Raw genomic sequence first — 23247 nt, 5'->3', positions numbered from 1 at the left:
GTAAAGAGAAGTGAAGGTATTGTTTTATGTATTCATTTTAGGAAAACTATTGCTTAAGTCTCATGGATTGTGGTTTTTTATGTCTTAACTTCTGCACCCACATTCTATTTAGCCCTAAGTGGAAATGAGGGATTTTAGAAGTAAATTCTTCTTACTACGCCATTTTTTCACATGTATCCTCAGAAAGGCAGACCATTCAGTCCAAGCTATGCACTTAGAAATTAATTTCCTTGAATAGGATTAAGGAGATGTAAGTGGTTGGCCTGGTAAAGAGAACTATGGAACTGCAACAGGAAAGAAACACATTTAGAAACTTCCCTGAGCTCTGCTAAGGCTGGAAGGGTAACAAGAAAAAGGCAGCCTGCAGTCCATGGACTTGAAGCAAAAGGTACGAGACACACCTCTTCAGCACTCTAATTATCAATCAAAGCATCAGCCCTTTCCCCAAAGTCTCAGGGATATTTGCTGTCAATCAATAATGCTAACAGATTTGGTTCCTGGCAAAGTTTATCGGTTTTTCTTATCTCTAGGCTCTTTTCTCAAACCGTTTCTTCCCTTTGCCTGTGGCTACTCTAACTGCAAATGTGAATTATTGGAAGGGGAAAGGAGGGGAGGGAAAAAGCCCCAGTTTTCATAATTCAGATTTAAAACCCAGCAGCTCTGAAAGACTTCCCCTTAGATTTTATTTCTGAAGAAGCTGTGGCTATCAACCTTATTTCCTTTGCTGTTGATTATAATTTCAACACAGGACTTAAATGTTGTCTAATTTCACGCTGCCTTTTGCCAAAAAGTCTTGATGGACAAGCTGGTTATTCCATCATTTCCCAGCCCCTGTGAGTTCACTGCATCAGAACAGTTGCTTCTCTCCTCTCCAGTGACAAATACAAAAGCTGCACTACTGCATAGCCCCCGGCATTTAAGGGTCTCATTTAAGAGCTCAAAGGAGAGGAAAGCTTCAAGGAAGATAGTTCTTCCTTTATATGCAAGACTCCTGTAGCCATCTATAAATCACTTAGGCTGCTATTATAATCCAGAACAACAAGCTGGCATCACCCCTAAGTACAGAAGGTTGTGTGAAAGATTAGCAGAACAAAAACAATAAAGGAGCTATTAAAACACCTAGAAGATAAAATGTTTGAAAATATCTCCCTAGATTTCCTTGTGGCAAGACAGTGATTGAGCCATAAATCAAAGCTATTCTTCTTCAGGGGATATTTAGGGAGAAGACAGTATGGTTTGTCACTATGCTCATCTAAAGAACTGCAGCTCTTACACTAATGGGGAGAAGCAGAGATAACCGATCACTGCCCTCAATTATTTCAAATACACTCCTCTTTCCTCCCAGCAAGAAAAGCGAGCTTTATTTTTAACATCAATGTAAATGAACAGAATATGTTTTTAATGCTAGCTTTCATTTGAATACCTTTTAGCTTTTCCTGTTTTATTTGCATTGATAAAAACCAAAACAGTGAATTGTGTTGGACGGATAGATTAAATTGCTTCTTTTCCAAAGTAACTTTGACACGCACATAGAGAAATACTCATGTTCTAAACACTTCGTACAGCATCACAGAAAGCCATAGTTATTCAGAGCCAATAACTCTGGTCCATTATGTACTACTCAGTGATGATACATGAGAAACAATGATAGAGAAACAGACTGTCCAGCAAGTATTTGCTTTGAAGTCCACACAAAAAAATCTATACTGTTCATTGCATTATGAAATTTTGAAACCTGCCAATTTCCACTCTTTGTCCTGCCTCTCCATCAACTTCATCTGAATATTCCTGTGGTCTGCAATAAGCAGTGGGATGAAAATGCCTATAATAAACAATAAGAAAAATAATACCTAACACCAGACTAAGAATAGTTAGGATACTCACAATTGTAAAATGTATGTCCTTGATGATGGAAGGTTTCCAAAACATATAAACAGACAAAATACCTAGAGTTACAACAGTGTGAGTGGCATAATAAATAGAAATGCAAACTTTTGTTTTTCTCCCCTTTATGTTAAAAAACGTAAAAATTAGAATGATTCCAACAACAGTTCTGTACAGATATTCCATCTTCTTAGATTTGCAAAATGTCGTATGTTGTTTCAAAACCCAGGTGAAGCCACAGATCCAAAGAAATATCAGCAGAATTACAGAACTTCTAACACTTAGTAGAGTGATCAGTGAAATACTGAGTATCCAAGAAGTGATGGTAAGCAGTTTATAGAAGAGATACACTAACTTTGGAAGCACATGAAATTCAGCTTTATCAGGCAGAGATGTTCGTAATGATATCTGATAATCAACCGTTGAAATGGAGATACCACAAAAAGACATAATAATGGCAGCATCTAAACAAATGCAAGGAAAAATGTTAGACTGAAGAAAAAGATACTTATTTTACGTTATAATTTCTGAATGAAGTTGTGGACAAGTTCATGCTTTCTTAACATGTTCTCTATACCAATTTTATATTTCATCTGCTCCTGAACAAGTCACCTTAATTTTAAGGCTCAGTTTAATTACCTAAATCTAGGCATCTAATGCTGTCTGGTATGCCTATGTTATCCTGCCCCCGTCTCTGGCCATTGATGGTCTTGCCAAAGTTATGTGTCATATTTGCCATCTCCATACACAGATGACTTAGAAATTTCCAAAGTGTTGCAAAAAGCCCATAAAAACTTAAGTTTCAGCAACTGATATTGACTCTGGGGTGTCTATAACGTAGAAATCTGTAACTAAGACTTGACACTTCACATGGTCATATTTAAGATGAGATTCATCTGACCATTTTATCCGAGTACCTATTGACTTCATGGACTATAAAGGAACACTAGACAACAGGGTCTCTCCATTTGGCTAGATAAATTCCAACCCTGAGTCAGTTAATGTCTTGCCAGTAATGGTGCTAGTCTTAGATCTGGAAATGGTACAGCTTCTGTCTTGCTTCTGAAGTTGAACCCGTACCTCTTCATCATATTGCATTCTGCCATGCTGGCATATCCTTAGGTGTTTTTTGACTCTCTCCCTCATCTGTATCATGTGGATGATGGTAGTAACAGCTCACAGAGCTGCTCTAAATACATTACTGATTTCAAGATTCCCTGTTAGTTTTAAAAGAAACTGTAAGCAAAAGCACACAAAACAAATTGCTCTGAAAATTATATACTAATTGTATTCAATAGCTTATATTCAAGTTATGTATCATTATGTTTCTATTAGATATTATGACTTGCTATAGTGAAATCTTCCTTCTCATGGATTTAAGAGAATGGACCATCTACTAGACAGAAATTCTAACTAAATGCAGAGTAATTATACATTGGAGTGTATGTTTTCCAAGGTATGTTTAAAATGTTATCCAATTACATGAGTTATCCTTTTAGGTAAGATACTCAACTTGAAAATTAAGGAGAAAGGCAGACTCACATTGATAGCTATTTTTTTTGCCATGTTCCATGAGGATGTAAATTTGGACAAAAAGCTGTGGTGTGGTCTCAAGAAAAGTCTTGAACACTCTGAGCATGTTAATATCAGTCACTGCATCAACGGCTTTTTTTTGAATATAGTCGGGAGGGTCTGTTTCTGATGCATCTCTGATGCTGTTTTGTTTAAATGCAGCTTGACAGCCATACTTCAAAGCAAACCAATACCTGTAAAAAAAGGAGTCTTGATTAGACAGCACTTTTAAAAGCACAACTCAATGAAACAACATAGCCTAACAACATTTTCTCCCATTTTATTGTCCATTCACATTTTATCTTGAAATGTAATCCAGCACCTTCCACTAAGATAAAATTTAGTAAAATATGTCTGGTATCAGTGATATCAGGTAACCATTTATGACCAGTGATACCAACACAATATAAAAACTACTAGAACAGAATGAAACTTGCCTGAATAAAGACTACAAGTTTTATTTTGATAGGTTCTTATTTCTTTAAAAGTACCGCATTTCTGAAAATTCCCTTAGCATCTCTTCTCAGTCTCTCTTTGAGATACTCATTCACTTTCTTTGTATCATTTTAAGGGTATTAGTGAATATCCAGCTGTGAACACCCATGTCTATATAAGTAAGTATAATATAGATCTATAAGCCCCAAGGATAATATCTGATGATATTATCATATGAAACATACAACAGGCTTTAAAAAAAAAAATCATTACATTGTTATTTTCTAAATACTCTGGAATACTTTCAGAAAATTATTTTCAAGACACATGTGTTCCTGGGTTGACAGATTCTATTAATAATCCGTATGGGTTTACATGAAGAAGCCATTTGCCTTGGCAAATGGGTGGACCTGACTGACTTTTAGAACAGTTCTGGTTTATTTTCAATTAAGCCTAAATGAACATTTCCTCTAAAAGAGTGGTAAATGCAAAGACACACGTAACTCGTTAGTCACAATGGTGTGCATTCTGTGTGGTAAAGAACTTTTTCTCTTCAGGATCTCTCTAATGCTTTGCTTAGAGATAAACAAAACCTAGCTCATTTTCAAGACTTTTGCTTCAGGCCTGGAGGTGGACATAGAACTTCAGAAGGGAGAGAACGCTTAAGTTTTGATTAAAAACCATTTTGATAATTAAGGGAGGAACAGCTGTGTTTAGGAAAACAGGATGGTGGCTACCACCTGATGTAGGACCAGTACTCCTGCTGCTGAAAATTATAGTATTTCCGCTGTCCCTAATGGACTCACACAGAGAGCCCTGGTGAATGATCTCACTTATTGCTCTAGTGCTTGGGAAACCAAGGGACATAGGTAATCCTCCTTTGTATAACAGATTAAATGGGGCAATTCCCGAACAACAGGTTTTCGCAGATAAAGACCTCTTTCCAGTTGAACTGTTCAGGAGCAAAGAGAGAATCTTTTGGAACTAGTCAACAAATTAAAGCAGGGAGAAGTACCCTCATAAGTATGCATGTAAATCGCATCTCGAAGCAAAGCAACGCTTGCTCTCTTCTGCTGTTTACTTGACTTCAAGTGGTCAGTAACACTGGCTGTGCAGACTGCAGACTAAGCCTTGTAACTCTGCAGCATAAGCTTTGCAAAGCTTCAGGACTGAGACTTATCAGACTTGTTCTGTTTGAAGTTTTCTTGACCGGACTGTGACTTTATTTTACTTGGTTTACTTTGGATTTTCTGCAGAAAAATGGGTAACAGTAACAAGCAGATATTCTGTATTGATTGCGAAATTTATGACAGGCATGATGATATTGAATAGAGAAATAATAGTTCTGGTATGATAGCAGAGGTCCTGAGATGTGAAGACGCAGGATGCAGTGTAGAAGAGTACATGGGTTGGATGATAAGGGATGGCTTGGCACTGGAGATTCCACAGCTACAAACAACTGACCAGTGGTCACTTATAGAAATGCAGACCTGGAGCTGGATGAAACTAGTTTGGATGTAACATGAAGCTGCAGAGAAGTAAGAGAAAGCAAACTCTGAAAGTGTGTTAGCAAACACACAAAAAAGACCCACAGTGGATCCTAAGGGTGAAGAAGAAACCATCAACACGAACACCACGTTCCTCCCAGCAAGACTCCAGACACTGTAACAACTTTTTAATACCCACACACCAGAATGAAACTGCTGACATTAGGACCCAGAGGAGCACAAAAAGGGTGAACAAAGCACAAGGAAAAGGAATAGGAACAAAGAAATATGTGTGCAAACAATTTTAACTGTATTAATATTACTGAAACTTTTTATGCATAGAGGTATTATTTCTTTTCCTGTAATAAAAGATCTAGACTAATAATGATTCTTGGAATCAACTGTTATGATTTCACTTATACCAATAATAAGTTCTTGGCTTTATAGGTATATAAATCCTGTGTGTTTGCCCATAAACAGGATTTTGAGCATAACAGCTTTCAGACATCACTTTCAAGACTGTTTCTGCCTATTCAGTTCCCAGATGTCTTGAGCTTCCAATATTCTTCTCCAATGAACCTATTTTGACTATAACTAGCAAACAAGGACAACAAAAGCATTCCTTTTTCAAGAAAACTCACTGTTATTCAGCTAACTTACCTAGCACTACAAACATCTTCCCCTTGACAGAAGAATTTATATGATTCTATAATTTAGTCTGTTGGATTATGAAGATTACATCATTCATTCATTCAGATCTATTTTCTTGAGAAATCAAGCAGAACACCACAGACCATCACTTGGTTATCTTACACAGGTGTACAAACCTGCAAACATGCAGGCCGAGAAAGGCAACGTCCTATGCCTTAAGTTGCCTCCTACTTCCATTCCCTAAGGCTGCATCTGAGATGACTTCAAGATTCATGCTGAAGGGTTGCAGGTTCCTGTTTCCCTGATTGTCCACAGGATCATATGTACTACAGACCCCATGAAACCCATGTAGTTGCATTTCCTTTACATAGAAAATATGGAGCAGCAGATCATTACACACCCAGATCTCACAGAATCATCTCATCCCAATATGACATTGGAGCACAGCCCCCTTCTGCTTACAAAGGGAGCTAGGAAGAATTCCTGGCTCCTCCAGGTGTTGGAAGTTTTACCATCTTTAAAGACTGAATCCTTTGACCACAGGGGACACAGTGTCAGGAGTCCTTCCAGAGCTACAAGTGAGGCAGCTGGGATTTGCAGGTCCTGGGTTAAGTGTGTGCTAAAGGAACTGTGACTTATTCCCTGGAAGGTTAAGCCTGTCGACCATACAAGTGAGAATTCCCCAGGACTGCAACCTGTAGTAGGTGTGGCGCAGTTATGTTACTACTGAGAAGCCTTAGAGGAAGGTCCCTGGCTCTCCTCCTTGCAGAGACTCATAGACAGTACCCCTCTCATTCAGGCCATACATTGATTCCATGAGCTGCCTCTAGATCCATTATTTACTCCCAAAGGAAACTGTTTTCCACTTTTATGTTTTTGTGTATTTATCTTACTGTTCCCTGAATAAGCAAAGAACTGAACTGTTTGGCATGACATCTATACCATTTTCAGTTTATAAAACAATTAGGATTCAAAAACATCTGGTTCTTGCATCTGAGATGTAAACATCTGGAGAGTTTGCAATGTTTTCAAGAAAAAACAATTCGGTAGACTGATTCGTTAGTTGTCCATGGACTCATTCACCAGAGCCTGCGTTTGTCCAAGCAGCAAGCAGTGGAAACCAGCTGCACAAATTTCGAGCTGCAGAGCTCACGGCTGAGAAGGCAGATGACAGACCAGGCAAGAACCAGACATGTTGTAAAAGGAATATTTCAGCTGGATACACACTTGAAATCATTTGCCAGTTTTCGGAAGCATACTCCTTCTGATTATACTAGATTTATATTGTTATAAGATGGTATGCTACAGTATTTTTCACTAGTTGTAGTGATTTCAGTCAGTCCACTTCTGACTTTGAATACTGTATAAAATACATTGTTTTTTTCTAGAAAAGTCCAAATACTTCCATTGCTCTTTGACTGTGTACTAAGTGAAGTGGTATTCCCTGAGCTCCTCATGCCTGTCACTTACTGGAGGTCACTGTGACAAATCTTTTACCCTTTAACAGTATTTCCCATCTACCCATTTGGCATGCAATATTTCAACAATTTAGGAAGGGCCCATGGCCAACTTTGAGGCCTAACATTGGACAACTGCATTCACAGCCAAGGGTAAAGTTCAGTCTGTGCTAAGGGATAGATCAGACTCAATTTTTCTTCTTTATCATGCCCACGGCTCACCTAAGCACTGTGCCTGCTATGAACCTATCATATTCTTGTATTACTATATCTATTGCCATAGCAGCTCCATGTTTCAATTTTCATAAACTGAAAAAGGCCCTTAAAAAGACAATTCAACAGGAATAAAAATACATTAATTACAAGTATTGGATTGGTTATGTATTTTATGTAGACATACATCTTAAACTGAAGGTGAGATGGGTATCGGTACTGTGTCATTCATACAGACAAATGCAGGCTTGCCATTTACTTGTTCTCCCTCTAAACTCATTAAAGAGTATCTTTTTTTCATTAATCCTGGGTATATAAACTACTTGGAAGCCAACGGAGTAAAAAAATCACAATTTCTTTACAACTGGAGTTGTCACATGTGAATACTAAAGAATTATCAGTGTTTCTAAATCTTATATTCACTTTGATAGAAGAAAAAAAATAAGTCTTCTGACTTTGTACTGTTGTTTTGTAGAGAACTCAGATGATAGGACTCCTACTTGTTATAAACACTTATTGAAACACAGCTCCACTGTTCTTGAAACGCTTCCACATTTTCATGATCGTTTCATAAGGGATGAAGTTTGCTCCTGGTCTCCTGCAAAATTAGGAAGACTTCGTCTCTCCAAGCATGACTGGGAATTCACAGAGGTGACAGCTACTTGCTTTTGTTGCTTCACAGCCTTCACATGTCGCAGGCAAACTGCCAGTGCTTCCACGTCACCTGCTTTCCCTCAGATTTCCACTGAGGGCTTTCCACCACAATCCCAGTACTACACTTCACGTCCCATCTCATCAAACTACACTGATAAAGATTTGGGTGCCATTTAGAAATTCACGTGGGGAAGGTGTGAGAGAGACCTGGCAGCAATGATTGTCCCTTCTAAATTCTGGTCACGCAGTCACAGTATGCAGCATCGCATAAATTGTTAATCAAAGAAAAATTACTCTCTGCTGCATGTTAAATTTAATCTTCTAAGCGTAGAAAGGCTTGGATTAAGTCCATGAAACTGATGCAACAGGATAGTAAATTTATATTAAGAAAATGTGTAGGTTACATATTATTATGTAACCTCCAACTCACTTAAAGCAGAATTACAAACTTTCCACTTTTAATTGACTCTCTGTACCTCACTGACTTGGTATCTTAAATACCTTTCTATGTATTTTGTCCTGTGGAACTCCTTGTTATACACATAAATTGCTAGAGGCATGTTACCAGCTTCAGTCCTCATTTTTGATCCATTCTTGGCCTGGATGTGACTTCAGAGGTGCTAAATCTGCACCAGTATAAAGTGAGTATCACCTATCTTGAATGAATTTTTCTCATCGCTTTTTAAAAAACCTGTAATGAAAAAATCCCAGGTTCAGCAAAGCACTCGCATTTACTCTGATGTCTCATGGATTTAGAATTCATCTTTGCAAAAAAAAATCTTTTTCATCTGTTCAAAGATGCAGGACATCTTGAGGCTACCTTTAAGCACCAAGAGACACAATAGCAGCTCTCCATATCACCATGTCTGCTGCCTGTATGGTCTTCTATTCTGACACTAAAGGTTATTAATTGCTAAAATTAAGTCTTCCTCAGGTGTCCTCAACTGATGCTGCAAACTGCTACACATCAGTGGACTCCAGAATTTATATGGTGCCCCAGGGAAATGTCCTCTTTTTCCACATTCACTGACTGCGTTATTGTCTTAATGTTGACTGTTCTGCTGCAGTCTGTTCTCAATTCTGCCAACATCTGTGTGACCCATTTAAATGGGTCAGGCTGAAAATAATTTTAGTCAGGATAGCTAAGATACACTTTACCAACTTGATTTTGCTCCTTGCAGAGAATAACATTTCATATGAAATATAATTACAGGTCTACATTCTTTCCATTAAAGTAAACTAAAGCCTTATCAGATATGAAAGCATTTTACTTTCTTTTTTTCTCTCTTTTTAGTGTATATATGTATGTAAGTGTATACACACATATTATTTCCATATTTATTGCTCAGCATTGGCGGTGTGGTAACATAACCAGACTGAATCCCATTGTGCTGTGCACTGTACAAACATAACACAACGAAGTCCCCTGTTTCAAAGATGGAGCAAGAGGTGCAAAAGACATATGACAGAGGGAAGCAGGGAAGAGAGAAAGAGAGAGAGAGAGAGAGAAAGAGAGAGAGAAAGAGAAAGAGAGAGAGAGAAAGAGAGAGAGAGAGAAAGAGAGAAAGAGAGAGAGAGAAAGAGAGAGAGAGAGAAAGAGAGAGAGAGAAAGAGAGAGAGAGAGAAAGAGAGAAAGAGAGAGAGAGAAAGAGAGAGAGAGAAAGAGAGAGAGAGAAAGAGAGAAAGAGAGAGAGAGAGAAAGAGAGAGAGAGAGAGAAAGAGAGAGAGAGAAAGAGAGAAAGAGAGAGAGAGAAAGAGAGAGGAAGAGAGAGAAAGAGAGAGAGAGAGAAAGAGAGAGAGAGAAAGAGAGAAAGAGAGAGAGAGAGAAAGAGAGAGAGAGAAAGAGAGAGAGAGAGAGAAAGAAAGAGAGAGAGAAAGAGAGAAAGAGAGAGGAAGAGAGAGAGAAAGAGAGAGAGAGAAAGAGAGAGAGAAAGAGAGAGAGAGAAAGAGAGAAAGAGAAGAGAGAGAAAGAAAGAGAGAGAGAAAGAGAGAGAGAGAGAAAGAGAGAGAGAGAAAGAGAGAGAGAGAGAAAGAGAGAAAGAGAGAAAGAGAGAGAGGAGGGAGGGAGGGAGGAATATAATTTGGTAAAGTGTATTCACATCTTATAATTTCAGGCATCCTACATGCACTGGCCAAGTCGTATTTACTGGCTAGGCCCTTATTTTCCTCTGTAGTTATTGGAAAATATAGGTTCCTGCCCCAGAGGAACTTTTGGAAAAGCTCACCTTAATAAGTATGACCTGACTCCTGACAAAATCTATTTTTATGCATTGACTATAGTGATAAGCCTGAAAGGCTCATTGTCTAAACTAACCGGATAAATTACATGACTAAGAGGGAGGATAGGAGGGAGTTGTACATGGATACGCCTAAGAAAACACACATATAATGGGAAGTACATAATAGTTGATCACAAAGGTACAAGCACAGATGTCAGCTTGCTGTTATCAACTTATACTTTACAGTATACATTATCACACTCCTGAATTTTGAGGAGTGGCTGAAAGAACTTTGTAATTTATACGTATCAACTTGGAAACAATTTTTCAAGCATAAGAGGCAGCATAGGAGAAAATATCATTCGTGCAATAAAGAACAGGTAACCAAGATGACAACACTGTCAGTGCAAACGGCACAATTATGTTTACTAGATAATAAGTAACTCAGAGAAGATGGGGCTAATTCTGTGAAGGAAGCTTCAAAAATTACAGAAATTCATGGTAAGAGGTATTCATTGGAAAGGGTATGAGTTCAGGTAAACCCAAGTTTCATGGGTTACCTTGGATGAAGGTAATCCATGAAGATTTGCCCGTAAAAGCAGCATTTTGATTGGATACAAATGCCAAATCAAGATTACAGTATCTAGAGTTGTGGATGATCAGAGCTTGGATCTGAATTCTGAAATTCTGTGTTGAAATGTGATATCTGTTTTTCTGATGATACAAAACTGTGAAAGGTGAGGCCTTAGTGATAGGCACCAATCAGCAGGAAATTTTAGGGGTAACCTGGGAGTGTAAAAAGCCAAAGGTGAAACCAGAATTAGAATCCTGAACAGATTACAGAGAATGAGGCCATGGAAGAAAAAGGGGGAGAAGGGATTGTTTTGGCCAGACATTAAAAAAAGTGGCTTCCGCCATTCTACACTGTGGTTACTGGCTCAACAATTATCAACAGTGATCAGAAAAAGAGGTCATGGCTTTAATTTCTTTTGGAAGAAACGAACTCAGGGGGGCAGGTTTATAAGTCACGAGCACAAGAATGGCACTCCCAGCCATACCTGAATCTGAAAAGCCTTGGGGACAGACAAAAAAGGAGAGTGCCACGCTGGGCCCTGAGACATCCCCTCTAAAAAGCAGAAACTAGTAGAGTCCCTGTGGCCAGGTGTTGGTATATCTCATATGAACCAACCCATGTCCACGGATCTGGTTAGTAAATAAGAAACCATCCAGAAAAATTGAAGAGGGATTTTCTTTTTCTTCAAAATGTAGTATTTCTAAGCTTTTCTAATAACTGACACCAGAAAAATTAAGGCTGTTAGTAAATACTCCTCTGTGAAGTCTAAAACTTCAGGACTGTAAAGGAGGAGGAGCAGGAAAGTAAAGCTGATGTACAAAAGGACAAAGAATATTGAGAAGCAAAAGTGAATTGTGACACTTAAATCTCCATCCTTTCCCTTAATCCATGATAACATCAAATGAATAAAACATGTGTGTGAGGGGAATTTTAACATTGGCATAAATATATCTTTCAGCACTGCCTGTAAAGGAGGCATTTGAAATAAGTATTTTATTAAGTGCCTCCAATAAGTCTATATTCGCTCATGTTTCTTGCATGCAGCATACCCAAAATAATTAAAATTCAAGACTTTTCGCCAACACCTTTCACCTTGGTTTTAAAATGGAAGTAAAATCTGGGCACAAATGATCTCTATAATAAGAATGATAATGATCATTTTATAGCAAAGCCACCACAGAATGTTAAGCATATGGTCTCTTAAACTATTCCTGGACACGTGCCTTTCAGCAAACAAAGGTTCCTGTCACCATTAACTCAGTACCTGCAGGAAGTACTGCTGCAAGTATTCTTACTAACTATTCAACTATTAATTTCTCTCCCGATCTTGGTGGGTTTTCTACATATGGTTGGGCTTTCAGGTTCCCAAATTACCTCTTACTTCAGCTGTCTCACCTGCTTAGTGTAATCAAATTAATTCCCTTCTTAACATCATTTTAAAAACTTAGATTTATCAGTTACAATAGTATTACTCTGTAAAGCAGGCATTTTTATTAAGCATGCCCTATCAAAAGGCTAATGAACCAAATAGAATTAGGCTGTGAATGATAAAAATTATTACTTACAGGTAAAATGAAATATCTACATTTCCACCAAAACCTGACATAATTTACCCCTGGCATAAGTAGACAAAAGTCCTTTTGCTTACATGGAGCAATAAATGCCAAGGACAGAAGTGGTCTTGTCCCTTAAGCCATATTAAGCATTTCTTAATAAACTGTCTCAAGCACTTCTTAATAAACTGTCTTGCAATATGATTTCTCATTTTAAAATAAATTTTAAAATGTGCTTACCTTATAAAAATTCCACACTGAAAGACATGAACTAGAAAAATCCATTTCAGCTTCCCGGTATTAGTACCTTCCCAGTCATTTTTAAACCACTCATAACTAAATATCTGAGTTATTAATGATGAAAGACCTCTAAAACACAGTATCAATATACTCCAAGAATATTGACCTTGACAGAAATATTTACTAGCTACCCAGAAGTCCACTCCAATATCAACTACATAAATTATAATTCCACCAACTAAAAAAATAAAATTCTGCTTAGTAAATTTCATCATGCATTAGACTGTCACTGTTGTCACTCTCTCCTCACTTCATGCAAAGGAAAGTCAAAATCAATCTAAATCTACAATGGAGTCTTTGTCCTGATGATACCACCTCCTCATAGAAAATAAAATTGGGTTATGCATTTTTATTATGGCAAAGGTACTTGCACTTTTCTGGATTCTTGATTTAAATATTAAATTAACTGCACTGATACACATCTATTCTGGAAAAGATAAATGTAAATTGTCTTTTTAATTGCTGGACTCATTCTTCATTACTGGTTCCTAAAACGAAGAAGAAAAACAGAAGATCAGCAGAAACAATATTTTCTTTTACAGTATTACACAGCAATTCACATGAGCATTTAAACAAGCAAGTACAAAATGCAGAATGTACTGAGATATCTGTGAACAATCAGTCCAAGAGAAGCTGCACCTCTGAACCTGCTGAGGTCACCCACTTTCCCAACCACAGTGACTCTCCACTTACCAAACAGCTATTGAGATAATTCCTAATAGTTGCAAAATACTAAGAAACAAGATTACCTCTACCAGCTTTTAAAACCAGTTTATGGAAAAAAGGATTGATTCCTTCCCAGAACTTTCTGAGCTTCTGAGCTATCCTCCCTTACTGTGCACAGCACAAAACACTGAGAAAACTCCTGTCTTGAGTACACACCGTTGTATCAGAGTACACATCATTATGTCATTTCCAACTGTGTTACTGCATTTGTGTGCATATATCTAGTGGTTTTATCATTTCTCTTTGTTTTTCCATACGCAGCAAGAAAGTACTGAATAGGATTGCAGCTCTCCTGTTAGTGACTTGTAAGGAGCCAGACCTGAACCAGCCTACACCTCTTTGGGAAATGTCTCCCAAGCTGTGTGAGTAATAGCTAAACACAGATGACCTAACCACATATTCTGCTACAGACCGAATTAATTCGCAGTTCAAACTACATTTACATTGCCTAACACTGCAAGGATTCTTGTGACCTCTTTAAGTAGTCCTTACACATCTTTGCTCTGTAGATCTGTGGCATTTGTCAGGTGAAACAGAAAAGCTATAAAGCAGTACATTCTTTGTCTCATTCATTTCCACCTTTGCAAAGCTATAAACATGAAAATTATGAAGTCCCTTATTTCATCTGCATATCTTAGGAAAAAGCTACTGTCAGCAATCCCAAAGGATGGGATGCAGGACATGCCAAAGCACTGGGTTTGGGCTAGTGCCACCACCAAACAGCAGCAGACAATACACAGGGAAAAGCCACACTAGGGAACTCAGAGCAGAGGCAAGGCATGCAGAGGCAGGCCTCCTTTGGATTTTTGTGTATTTAGGCATGCTGCCACAGAGGAATGAAATGAGACAATTGGTTAATATCCCATGAACAAAGCTTTTGAAAGCTAATGACTATTCTTCACTTGTGTTGACTGAGCTAGTCTACACTGTGACCCAGGTACAAATCCCAAAAAGAGAACTTAAGCTTTTAATTTCCTAATGAAGACAAGTGGGAACATAACAGCCTACAAAGATGCTGGGTGTCTAAACATTATTTTTTGGATGTGGGCCTTAGCTATTTCTAGCTTCTTGTTCTATCTCCTACTTAGGTTTCATGTCCTGGCCCCAAAGAGGTCAGAAAGATCAGGCAATCTTACAGCTGGGATAGCTGTAACCCTTTCACTATTCTTTCCTATCCTCTCCAATAAAATACCACTAATCTCTTTCAAATCACTAATGCAATTTATATCCAATTCACAGTCAGATTCAGGGAAGTGGATTTCGGTACAAAGTCCAGCATAAACTGAACTTTATGTTTACAAATGTTTCATATCTGAAAACTTGTGTGAAGCAACTTAAGAGTTTATTATTAGGGTTCATTTCCCTGCCCGTGGCAGGCGTGTTGGAACTAGATGATCTTTACGGTCCCTTCCAAACCAAACCATCCTATGATTCTGTGATTCTATGATTTATTCAAGAAAATTCCAAAGGAAACTGTATTTACTCTATATAAGAACATCACGTCATTCTGCAACCTGATGTACCACCTTTGACAAGCTGTATCCTTTTTTTTGTGACAAGAACATTATGCATGCTTTTTAGAACAGATTCAAAAAAACACCCAAAAACCCAAACAGGTTCACTATTTGACTGTTGCAGGAAACACAACAGTAAAAGGTAAGTCAATGACTGAATCCAAAGAGAAAGTTCTTTGGATAGGCAATTTATTGCCGAAGCAGGCAGTATACCAAGGTTCACATTTAATGAGTAATACTGTACTACACATTTGAGTGGCAAGGAGTGGCAAGCCTCTAATTTTGTACCTGAAATGAATACACAGGGTAACTGGATTCCTCCCTCTTCACAACCTCCCTATCCTTTTGTATCTCAGCACTTCACAAAGAAGAATTATCTCATTATCATATAATCCCAAATAAGAAAGGAAGTTTTACAGGCTATGTCCAGACTCCTCTGAAACAACAGCATGAAGAGTAGCTGTGAGTCAAGTGATTTCTTCTTCTGACACACATACTGTTCAATCTGCTCACATGCTGGCAGCCTGCAGACCTGTCTGGGCATCTTGGTGGTATATAAAGGCATCAGGTAAACTGAGATAAATGAGGAGCCACACATTACCAAGAATGTCAGCTTGCTCACAGTCTCATAATTAACTTGAATAAGGAATCTAGTCTTGTAAGAGCCTTGGAATGGCTGGTAAGACACAGTGTTTACATTGTGCTCATGGTAACTTAAAAAAAAAAAAAATCTATCAGAGACTCACAAATCTGTATTCCTGAATGCCCAATGTCTTAATTTCAAGCCCAGGCACAAATGCCTGCTCACAGGTTAACATGAAATCTCTCTTGAAGATCTCAGCCCTTAATATCCTCTATATTGTATGCATGGTAGCACTCCAAAGAGCACCATGGTCTCATGTACGAGCTGGGGTATCATTAAGTGCCACAACAGAGTCTTATATCACTCAGAATTATATTGCCCCCAGTCTTATTAAATATATGAGATCTAACATGACAGGAGCAAGAAGAGTAAAGTGTCTATCAGCCAACATAAATATAAGCCTTCTCTAAAAACTAACATACTTTTACAGAATCATTTTGGGATAAAGCAGAAACAATAAAATGTGATTCAGTTCTCACAATACATTTAAAATGTTATTACAAAATGCAGGCTTACCTTTATACTGGGCATGGAGAGAGATTTTTCACTTTAAAAAAATGTAGATCTGCATATTCGCAGGTTTCCCATCCACACCTTTACAGGATTTGCAATCCAAGAAAAATTAAAGGGCTTACTGATATAACAGAAACTGAAACAAAAATCATATGGAAACCATGTGACACAGTTAATGATTTGCTACCTGTCAAGAACTGACATTCTTATGACTACATTATAAAAATTCTATTCTAAAAATTCAGTTTAGAAGTCCTTGGCCATATTTAATACTAAATTTAATATATCATAAAATTCCCTTAAATAAATTAATTTCACACTTTATTCCATAAAAGTAAAGAAAAAAAAAGAGTATCATTTTCCCTCAGTATGTTTATATATCTGTGCATGCATCTTCAAACTTAGATTTTAGTTTGTTAGACCTGTAGAGCAAAAGCCAATAGATATTTATGGAAATATATACGTGTATATGTGTGTGTTTATATGTATATGTTTGTACATATTCATTTATTTATTTGTATACACAATTATATATCTGAAAGACTTACGAAAAAAGAACAATCTTTTTTGGCTATAGTTGAAAACTATTGTACAATGCATTTTAAAACATGTACAAAAACCTTTTCTGTGTAATGATACATGAAGGGACAGCATGTGTCCAGGGGCAAGTTATTAAAACTGTTTTCCTCTCGTAAAACTGCAGGCATTTACAAAAGTCTGCTCCAGCACTATTGAGTGCTATTGGCGCTCCACATACAATTTTTATGCATGTTTAAAAGAACTGCATGTTTAAATGCAAGTTTAAAATGCATGTTTAAAAGAGCTGCAGGTTACAAGGAGCAGGTGTTGTGATTCAGCCTCTATGACTGCGCTGCCCAGGATGATGCATACTCTCAGCCAGAGCAGTCTATAGCTTTTCTAGCTCTTAGGACAGGAGACACAATCCTATCAGTGTCTTCATAGTGAACATAGTATCAGTGCTTGCCTTTTCTTGTATTTCTTCCTGCTTCTCCCTTATAGGTTAGAAACATCCCAATCCTAAGCAGTTCTTGCAGTGCTTGAAATACCATTATTTTCCTGTCATCACTTGAAGGACAGAATCAATGGATCAAGTTAATTTTCCAAAGCTAAAAAAAGCAGTGTCTGAATTCAAAGCAGTACTGCAGAACTCCTGGTTCAATTGCACACAGTTCATTTCTGCAAGACAACACATTAGGAAAACACCTCAGGACATCAGTGGGGCAATGCATTATCCATAATGACCTTCTGAATTAACGCAGCAGAGGCCTTTCTGCCTTTGCAGAATCATCTTGGTAATGATTCAAAGATAACAGGCCTACTGCGTGCATGCCCAAAAGCTCTTCATAATGGCTGTGAGCACCAGGAATGCACTAAGTAAAAAAGTCGTGTATTGCTCCACGATAAAATCCCAGTGACTTCAAAGAAGCATCGGCAGAGCAATTACAATGACACCTCTTCTGTCCTATAACTGCTCAAATGAATACAAGTACTCTGTTAGAATATAGCTTTTGTGGACAATATTTCATTCAACATTGGACTAATCTACTGTGTGCTTTTGCAGCAAATTCAACGTCTGATACCAGCATAAACCCATGTAATCTTTGCCGAGAAAAACAAAAGTAATTCATCATGCCCATCCTGTCTTTTATTCCCCTGACTTGACAGTTCCACTTGAATAAAATCCTCTGGAATGGACTGTACCACTGGTTCTCTGCAACCTTCGCTTCACTGGGACCTCGATGGATGAGACTGCAAGAGTAGCTGCAGGCAAGACAAGACTGTGGCAAACTGACTGTGGACTAGACTATCTACATTTAGCAGCTTTTACCAAGACTGCCCCTCTCTGTGGATCTGTGCCAGATTTGAAAAGTAACTGCCCCCCAGTACAACATAAATTTCTTTTAAATCCTAAAAAAATCTCTATTGATCTTAGTCAATGGTTAATATCATTCCTCTATGTATGAAAAATTTTGGTCATCTGAGATACGTTATCCCTGAATTATGTACATAATTTACCTGCAAAGCAATAAATACATTATATACTGAGTTTCGTATATAGTTTAAAATTCTTATAGCTCCACTTCAGCTTTTTTTTAATTTGTAATAGGCTTTGCAAGCTATTTTCCCAAATAGCGATTAAGTTCCTACAGCTTTAAAAGAAGGCATCAAGTCACAAACTCATCGCTGTGACCTTTGTTTTTATTTAAAAATTACAAAAACTCTACAGCACAGAGAGACAAGGTTTATGTATCTGATTCTTGGAGTGTAAATCAAGCAGTTCATGTGCTAAATTACTGGCTGGATGATTTATTTGTATTCTAGTTAGACTTGCCATCAAAGAAAGCATAGTGACAAAACTCCTATGGTATTCAGTACACATCTTGTTATTTGCTTCCAAATGGAGTAGGAAGGACCTTTTTTCTCTGCTTTGATTACTGTTGACAGAACATTGGATATTTTCTCTTTGGAACAGTCCACTTACTCCAGACATCAGAAACTAAGGTTCTCACTAGGACTAGCATAGAAGTAAACAGGATGAAATGCCAAGCTGAAAAACCTGGGGATTTCTGAAGATTCAATGTGTAAGTGTCTTTACTTTTGACGCTTAAGCTTTGCAGTCAGTGAACGTTTTTGCCATTGGTATTAATGGAAATTACAGAAGAAAATGCATGGCTTGAAAGAGTGTATTAGCTGATGACTTCACCTCGGTACAACGGCTTCCCCTGCTTCTTCATGAAGTACTCCAGTATACTTGTACGAAGTGTCAGCAGTGTTCTACCATTGCTGCTACTTGGCACCCTGCTGCAGCAGAACCCCTGGTCACCTGTCCAGTGAACCCAGAAGTTGAACTCACACGGAGTATTTATGCTTTGAGCAGCATTAACATACAGATTTTTAGGAGAATCTCACAAAGTCACAGAATGGCTGAGGTTGTAAGGGACCACAGCAGAACATCTGGTCCAACCTCCCTGCTCAAGCAAGCAGGGCCACCTAGAGCAGGCTGCCCAGGACTGTATCCAGATGGTTTTTGAATATCTCCAAGGATGGAGACTCCACAACCACCCCAGGCAACCTGTGACAGTGCTCAGTCACCTTCATACTGAAAAAGTGTTTCCTGATGTTCAGAGGGAACCTCCTGTGCTTCAGTTTGTGCCCATTACCTCTTGTCCTGTCACTGGGCACCACCGGAAAAAGCCTGGCTCTGTCCTCTTTGTACCCTCCCTTCAGGTATTTATAGGCATTGATCATATTCCCCTGAGCATTCTCTTCTCCAGGCTGAACAGTTCCAGCTTTCTCAGCCTGTCTCCCATCTCATGGTAGAGATGCCCCAGTCCCTTCATCATCCCCCCTAACCATCTCCTAAAAACCAACTGATCTGGCTTTCTACATTTTCTACATAATGCTGCCTCTTAACGTAGGAATCTTGCGTCCTGCGTTCCCTTTGCAGAATCTTCATCACTTCTTTTTGGTTTAAGGTCTCTTTACTTATCTCTGTACCAGGTAAAAAGCATAAAAACATAATAAAACCAAAAGAAGAATTCTGCAAGTACCAAGAAATATATGCATATCTTACTTAATATATGTTTTATAAATAGCAGCTAGAATTGTATTAAAATAACGCAAAAACCTACCAACCAAAAATCCTCTCAACAACTTTCATGTACCAATGTCTATGAAGATAAGCATCTCAAGAAATGTTCTGCATAGTATTCACTTGATTGTGTCTAATTATCACAGAATTACATGCTGTACTTAGATCTATTAGGCTATTACACAGCCACATTTATGCTTAAAATGAGGAAGAAAGACAAATGCCAGTACTCAAAGGTTTCTTGAGTGCTAAAAATTCAGTCACCTTGTGGGATTTTCAGAAATACCAAACTGCATTTTATGTATCTCATAGCTGAAGAAAATTAATCCTCCATCAAATATCACATTGTATATGACCAGCAATCTCACGTTAGGTTTATTGAAATTCAGCTTCTTTTTCTTTTTAACTACTAGTCTAACATTCCCTGCTTCATAATATTTTTCCCCTCAAAATTTTGTCTTAACAACGTAAAACAGTCAGAGAACCAAAAGAACTTGAGGCTATACATTCATATTTGCTTGCACCACATTAGAGATTATAATAGCAAGACTTCCACTACGTGCCTATTAACCCCTGTATTATAAGAGAAACAACAGACTTGTTAAACCGATGGGCTTGTGCAGGAAATGAAAAACGATAGTAGAAGAAAGAACCTGCACTTCGTTCTCCAAAAGCACCCACTGCTGCCACCTACAGACGAAACAGATACACAGCTCCTGCCTAATATTAGAAAATGTATTCTTTCACTACAGGACAGTAACAGTAGTAATAAGTATTCCCCGGGGAACAAATCTACCGTATCCCAAACAATTCTTAATTTAGAAAAAGAAAAAGTTCTTGTGATGTTAAAAATAACTGGCACCTGACTACTTCTGCGTTATCAATGACATGTAAAACTTCAGGTATATCATTTCAGAAATCTCTAAACTTTCAGAATTTTCTTAGAAATAGGAAACCACTGAAATACACCACTTGTCATTGCTTAGGTAGTACCTTCTTCTAACGACGCAGCAACTAAACTTTATCTAAGTGCTGAAAATGGGTTGAACATACCATCAAATAGGTATACATGTGTGTTACAAAATCAGCATAATAGGGTACCTCATGATTAGGTGAGTTCATGTCTAGTCACAGTTTCTTATAAAACAATATACAGGAAAATTATATGGGAAGAGACCGGAATATTGTGTATAGGGATGTCTTTCTTATCTGAGCAGCATAACTGCACAAAAAGGCTTCTTTCCTTTGCCCCGAAACATCCTTTCTGTTGACTGTAGTTCATGCTTTGATGAGCTTGAAAATAAAAAAATAAATGTATTCGTTCTATATACCAAATAAATAAAGTTTTGATTTATCAGATAAATCAAATAAATCAGCTTGAAGGCCTAAATATAGATGTCCGGTACCTGTACTGTGGCACAGTTTCTGTCTGTGGTTTTTGTGATGCCTGGCAATCAACAGCTGCAATCAAAGTCAGGATTAGATTTTTTTAATTGCCGCATAATATAGGCCTGCACAATGTACTGCCAGCAAGCCTCTTGTGTGTCACAACGCAAACTTTTTGGCTGAATGGGTGACTGCAAGGTAATGCATACTGTTTGTGTAGCTGAAGGGTTAGCTAGCACTTCAAGTGTACTAACTGTAGCTAAATTAGCACTGATGAAACAGCCTAGAGGCAAGCATGCTGTCAGACCCCGGGCAGTGAAGATACAGAGCAGGTGAAAGGCACCTTTTTTTCCCTGACCTCGGATGCCAGCTGAAAATCTGGAGTTGTGAGTCGACACTAGCCAGTGTGGCATGGCTAGGCAGGTAGCAGGGCCTTCATCAGAGCTGCCTCCCCGCCTCATGCCATCCTCTGCCTCACGCTGCCCAAGAAGCCAAACATGAAGCCAAACGCATTGGGTGAATCTGTGGCAGGCTGAGAACAAGCAATGGGGGAAGGAGGAAAGAGACATAGCGTTAGAGAGGGGGAATACCGGTTTGTCATACATGGCAAGATGCAGACCTTTGTTAGCATGTTAAGGTCTTCAATAACGTATCTCCTGGCATGTACTGAATGTATCGCTTGCCCACATTAAAGTTTAAGCAAACACAAAAAATTTAAACTTCAAAGTTTCATGAAGTTACAAAACTCTGTTGAAGCCATGAAGTTTTGTTTTTCAGTTCCATGCTGTACACCAAGTTGTTCGTATCTTACAAGCCTTTTGGAAGTTTGCCTCTCAAGATCATGTTTGGGGATTTCTCCCCCTTCAGAAGACAGTGGGAATCTGTTCCGTTTGCCCATGCAAACCCTAGAAATGGCCCCAGATCACATATAAGGGTTGCAATTCTATTTTCATATAATGAAAAAACATTTAAGCAAAGAACATGCTACTACCAAACCCTTTTTTGTGCTTTGTATGGCTATAATCACCTTATAAATTTACATTTATTTGTTACAGGTAATACATAGGATCTTATACAGGTATAAAACAATTAGATAATATTTGAAATTCTAATGTTGGTAAAGTTGCCCACAGTAATATTACCTGCTTTAATTTCAGGTCAAATTATCTGGTCAAATTCTTCATTTACTTTAAGGAGAGGACAAGCCTGCTCTAATTTCTCTAACAATGCCAGTTGAAAAGCAATTAATCAGGGGTTTCAGAGGAGACACTGCAAAGCTGCCAAACAGGTGAATTTTAGCACTTTGCAGGCTCTAGAATGCATGCCGTTTGCAAACACAGTATTACTACTTGGATGACAGTGACAAAATTTCACAGAATCACAGAACGGCTGAGGTTGTAAGGGACTGCTGGAGAACATCTGGTCCAAATCCCTGCTTAAGCCGGGCCACCCAGAGCAGGATCCCCAGGACTGTGTCCCGATGGCTTTTGACTGTCTCCAAGGATGGAGACTCCACAACCTCCCTGGGCAACCTGTGCCAGTGCTCAGTCACCCTCACAGTGAAAAAGTGTCTCCTGATGTTTCACACACTGTGCTTCAGTGTGTTGGCTACTGCCTCTGGTCCTGTCACTGGGCCGTGTGACTGGACCAAAGGCAATGGCCCCGTGACAGAGCCTGGCTCCGTCCTCTATGCATCCTCCCTTCAGGTATTTCTATACACTGATGAGATTTCTCTCAGCCTTCTCTTTTCCAGGCTGGACAGTCCCAGCTCTCTCACCCTTCCCTCATGGAAGAGATGCCCCAGTCCTTCATCATCCCCCCTAACCATCTCCTAAAAAACAGCTGATCTGGCT

General features: G+C 38.4%; 1 protein-coding gene across 1 annotated transcript; it reads right to left on the bottom strand.

The window, feature by feature from the left end:
* Positions 1 to 1710: 1710 nt before the first annotated feature.
* XKR9 (XK related 9) lies at positions 1711 to 13214 on the bottom strand. The gene is made up of 3 exons (XM_074573634.1): positions 12940 to 13214; positions 3427 to 3650; positions 1711 to 2348 (listed from the first exon to the last, which is right to left on the bottom strand). Exons 1-3 carry the CDS (start codon positions 13212 to 13214, stop codon positions 1711 to 1713), a joined length of 1137 nt encoding a protein of 378 aa, XP_074429735.1.
* Between the last annotated feature and the right edge of the window lie 10033 nt (positions 13215 to 23247).

Source organism: Larus michahellis, chromosome 2 (genome assembly GCF_964199755.1).
Source record: "Larus michahellis chromosome 2, bLarMic1.1, whole genome shotgun sequence".
Taxonomy (NCBI): Eukaryota; Metazoa; Chordata; class Aves; order Charadriiformes; family Laridae; genus Larus; species Larus michahellis.
The sequence above is the reverse complement of the archived record's forward strand: the minus strand, read 5'-3'. Positions and strand labels throughout refer to the sequence as shown.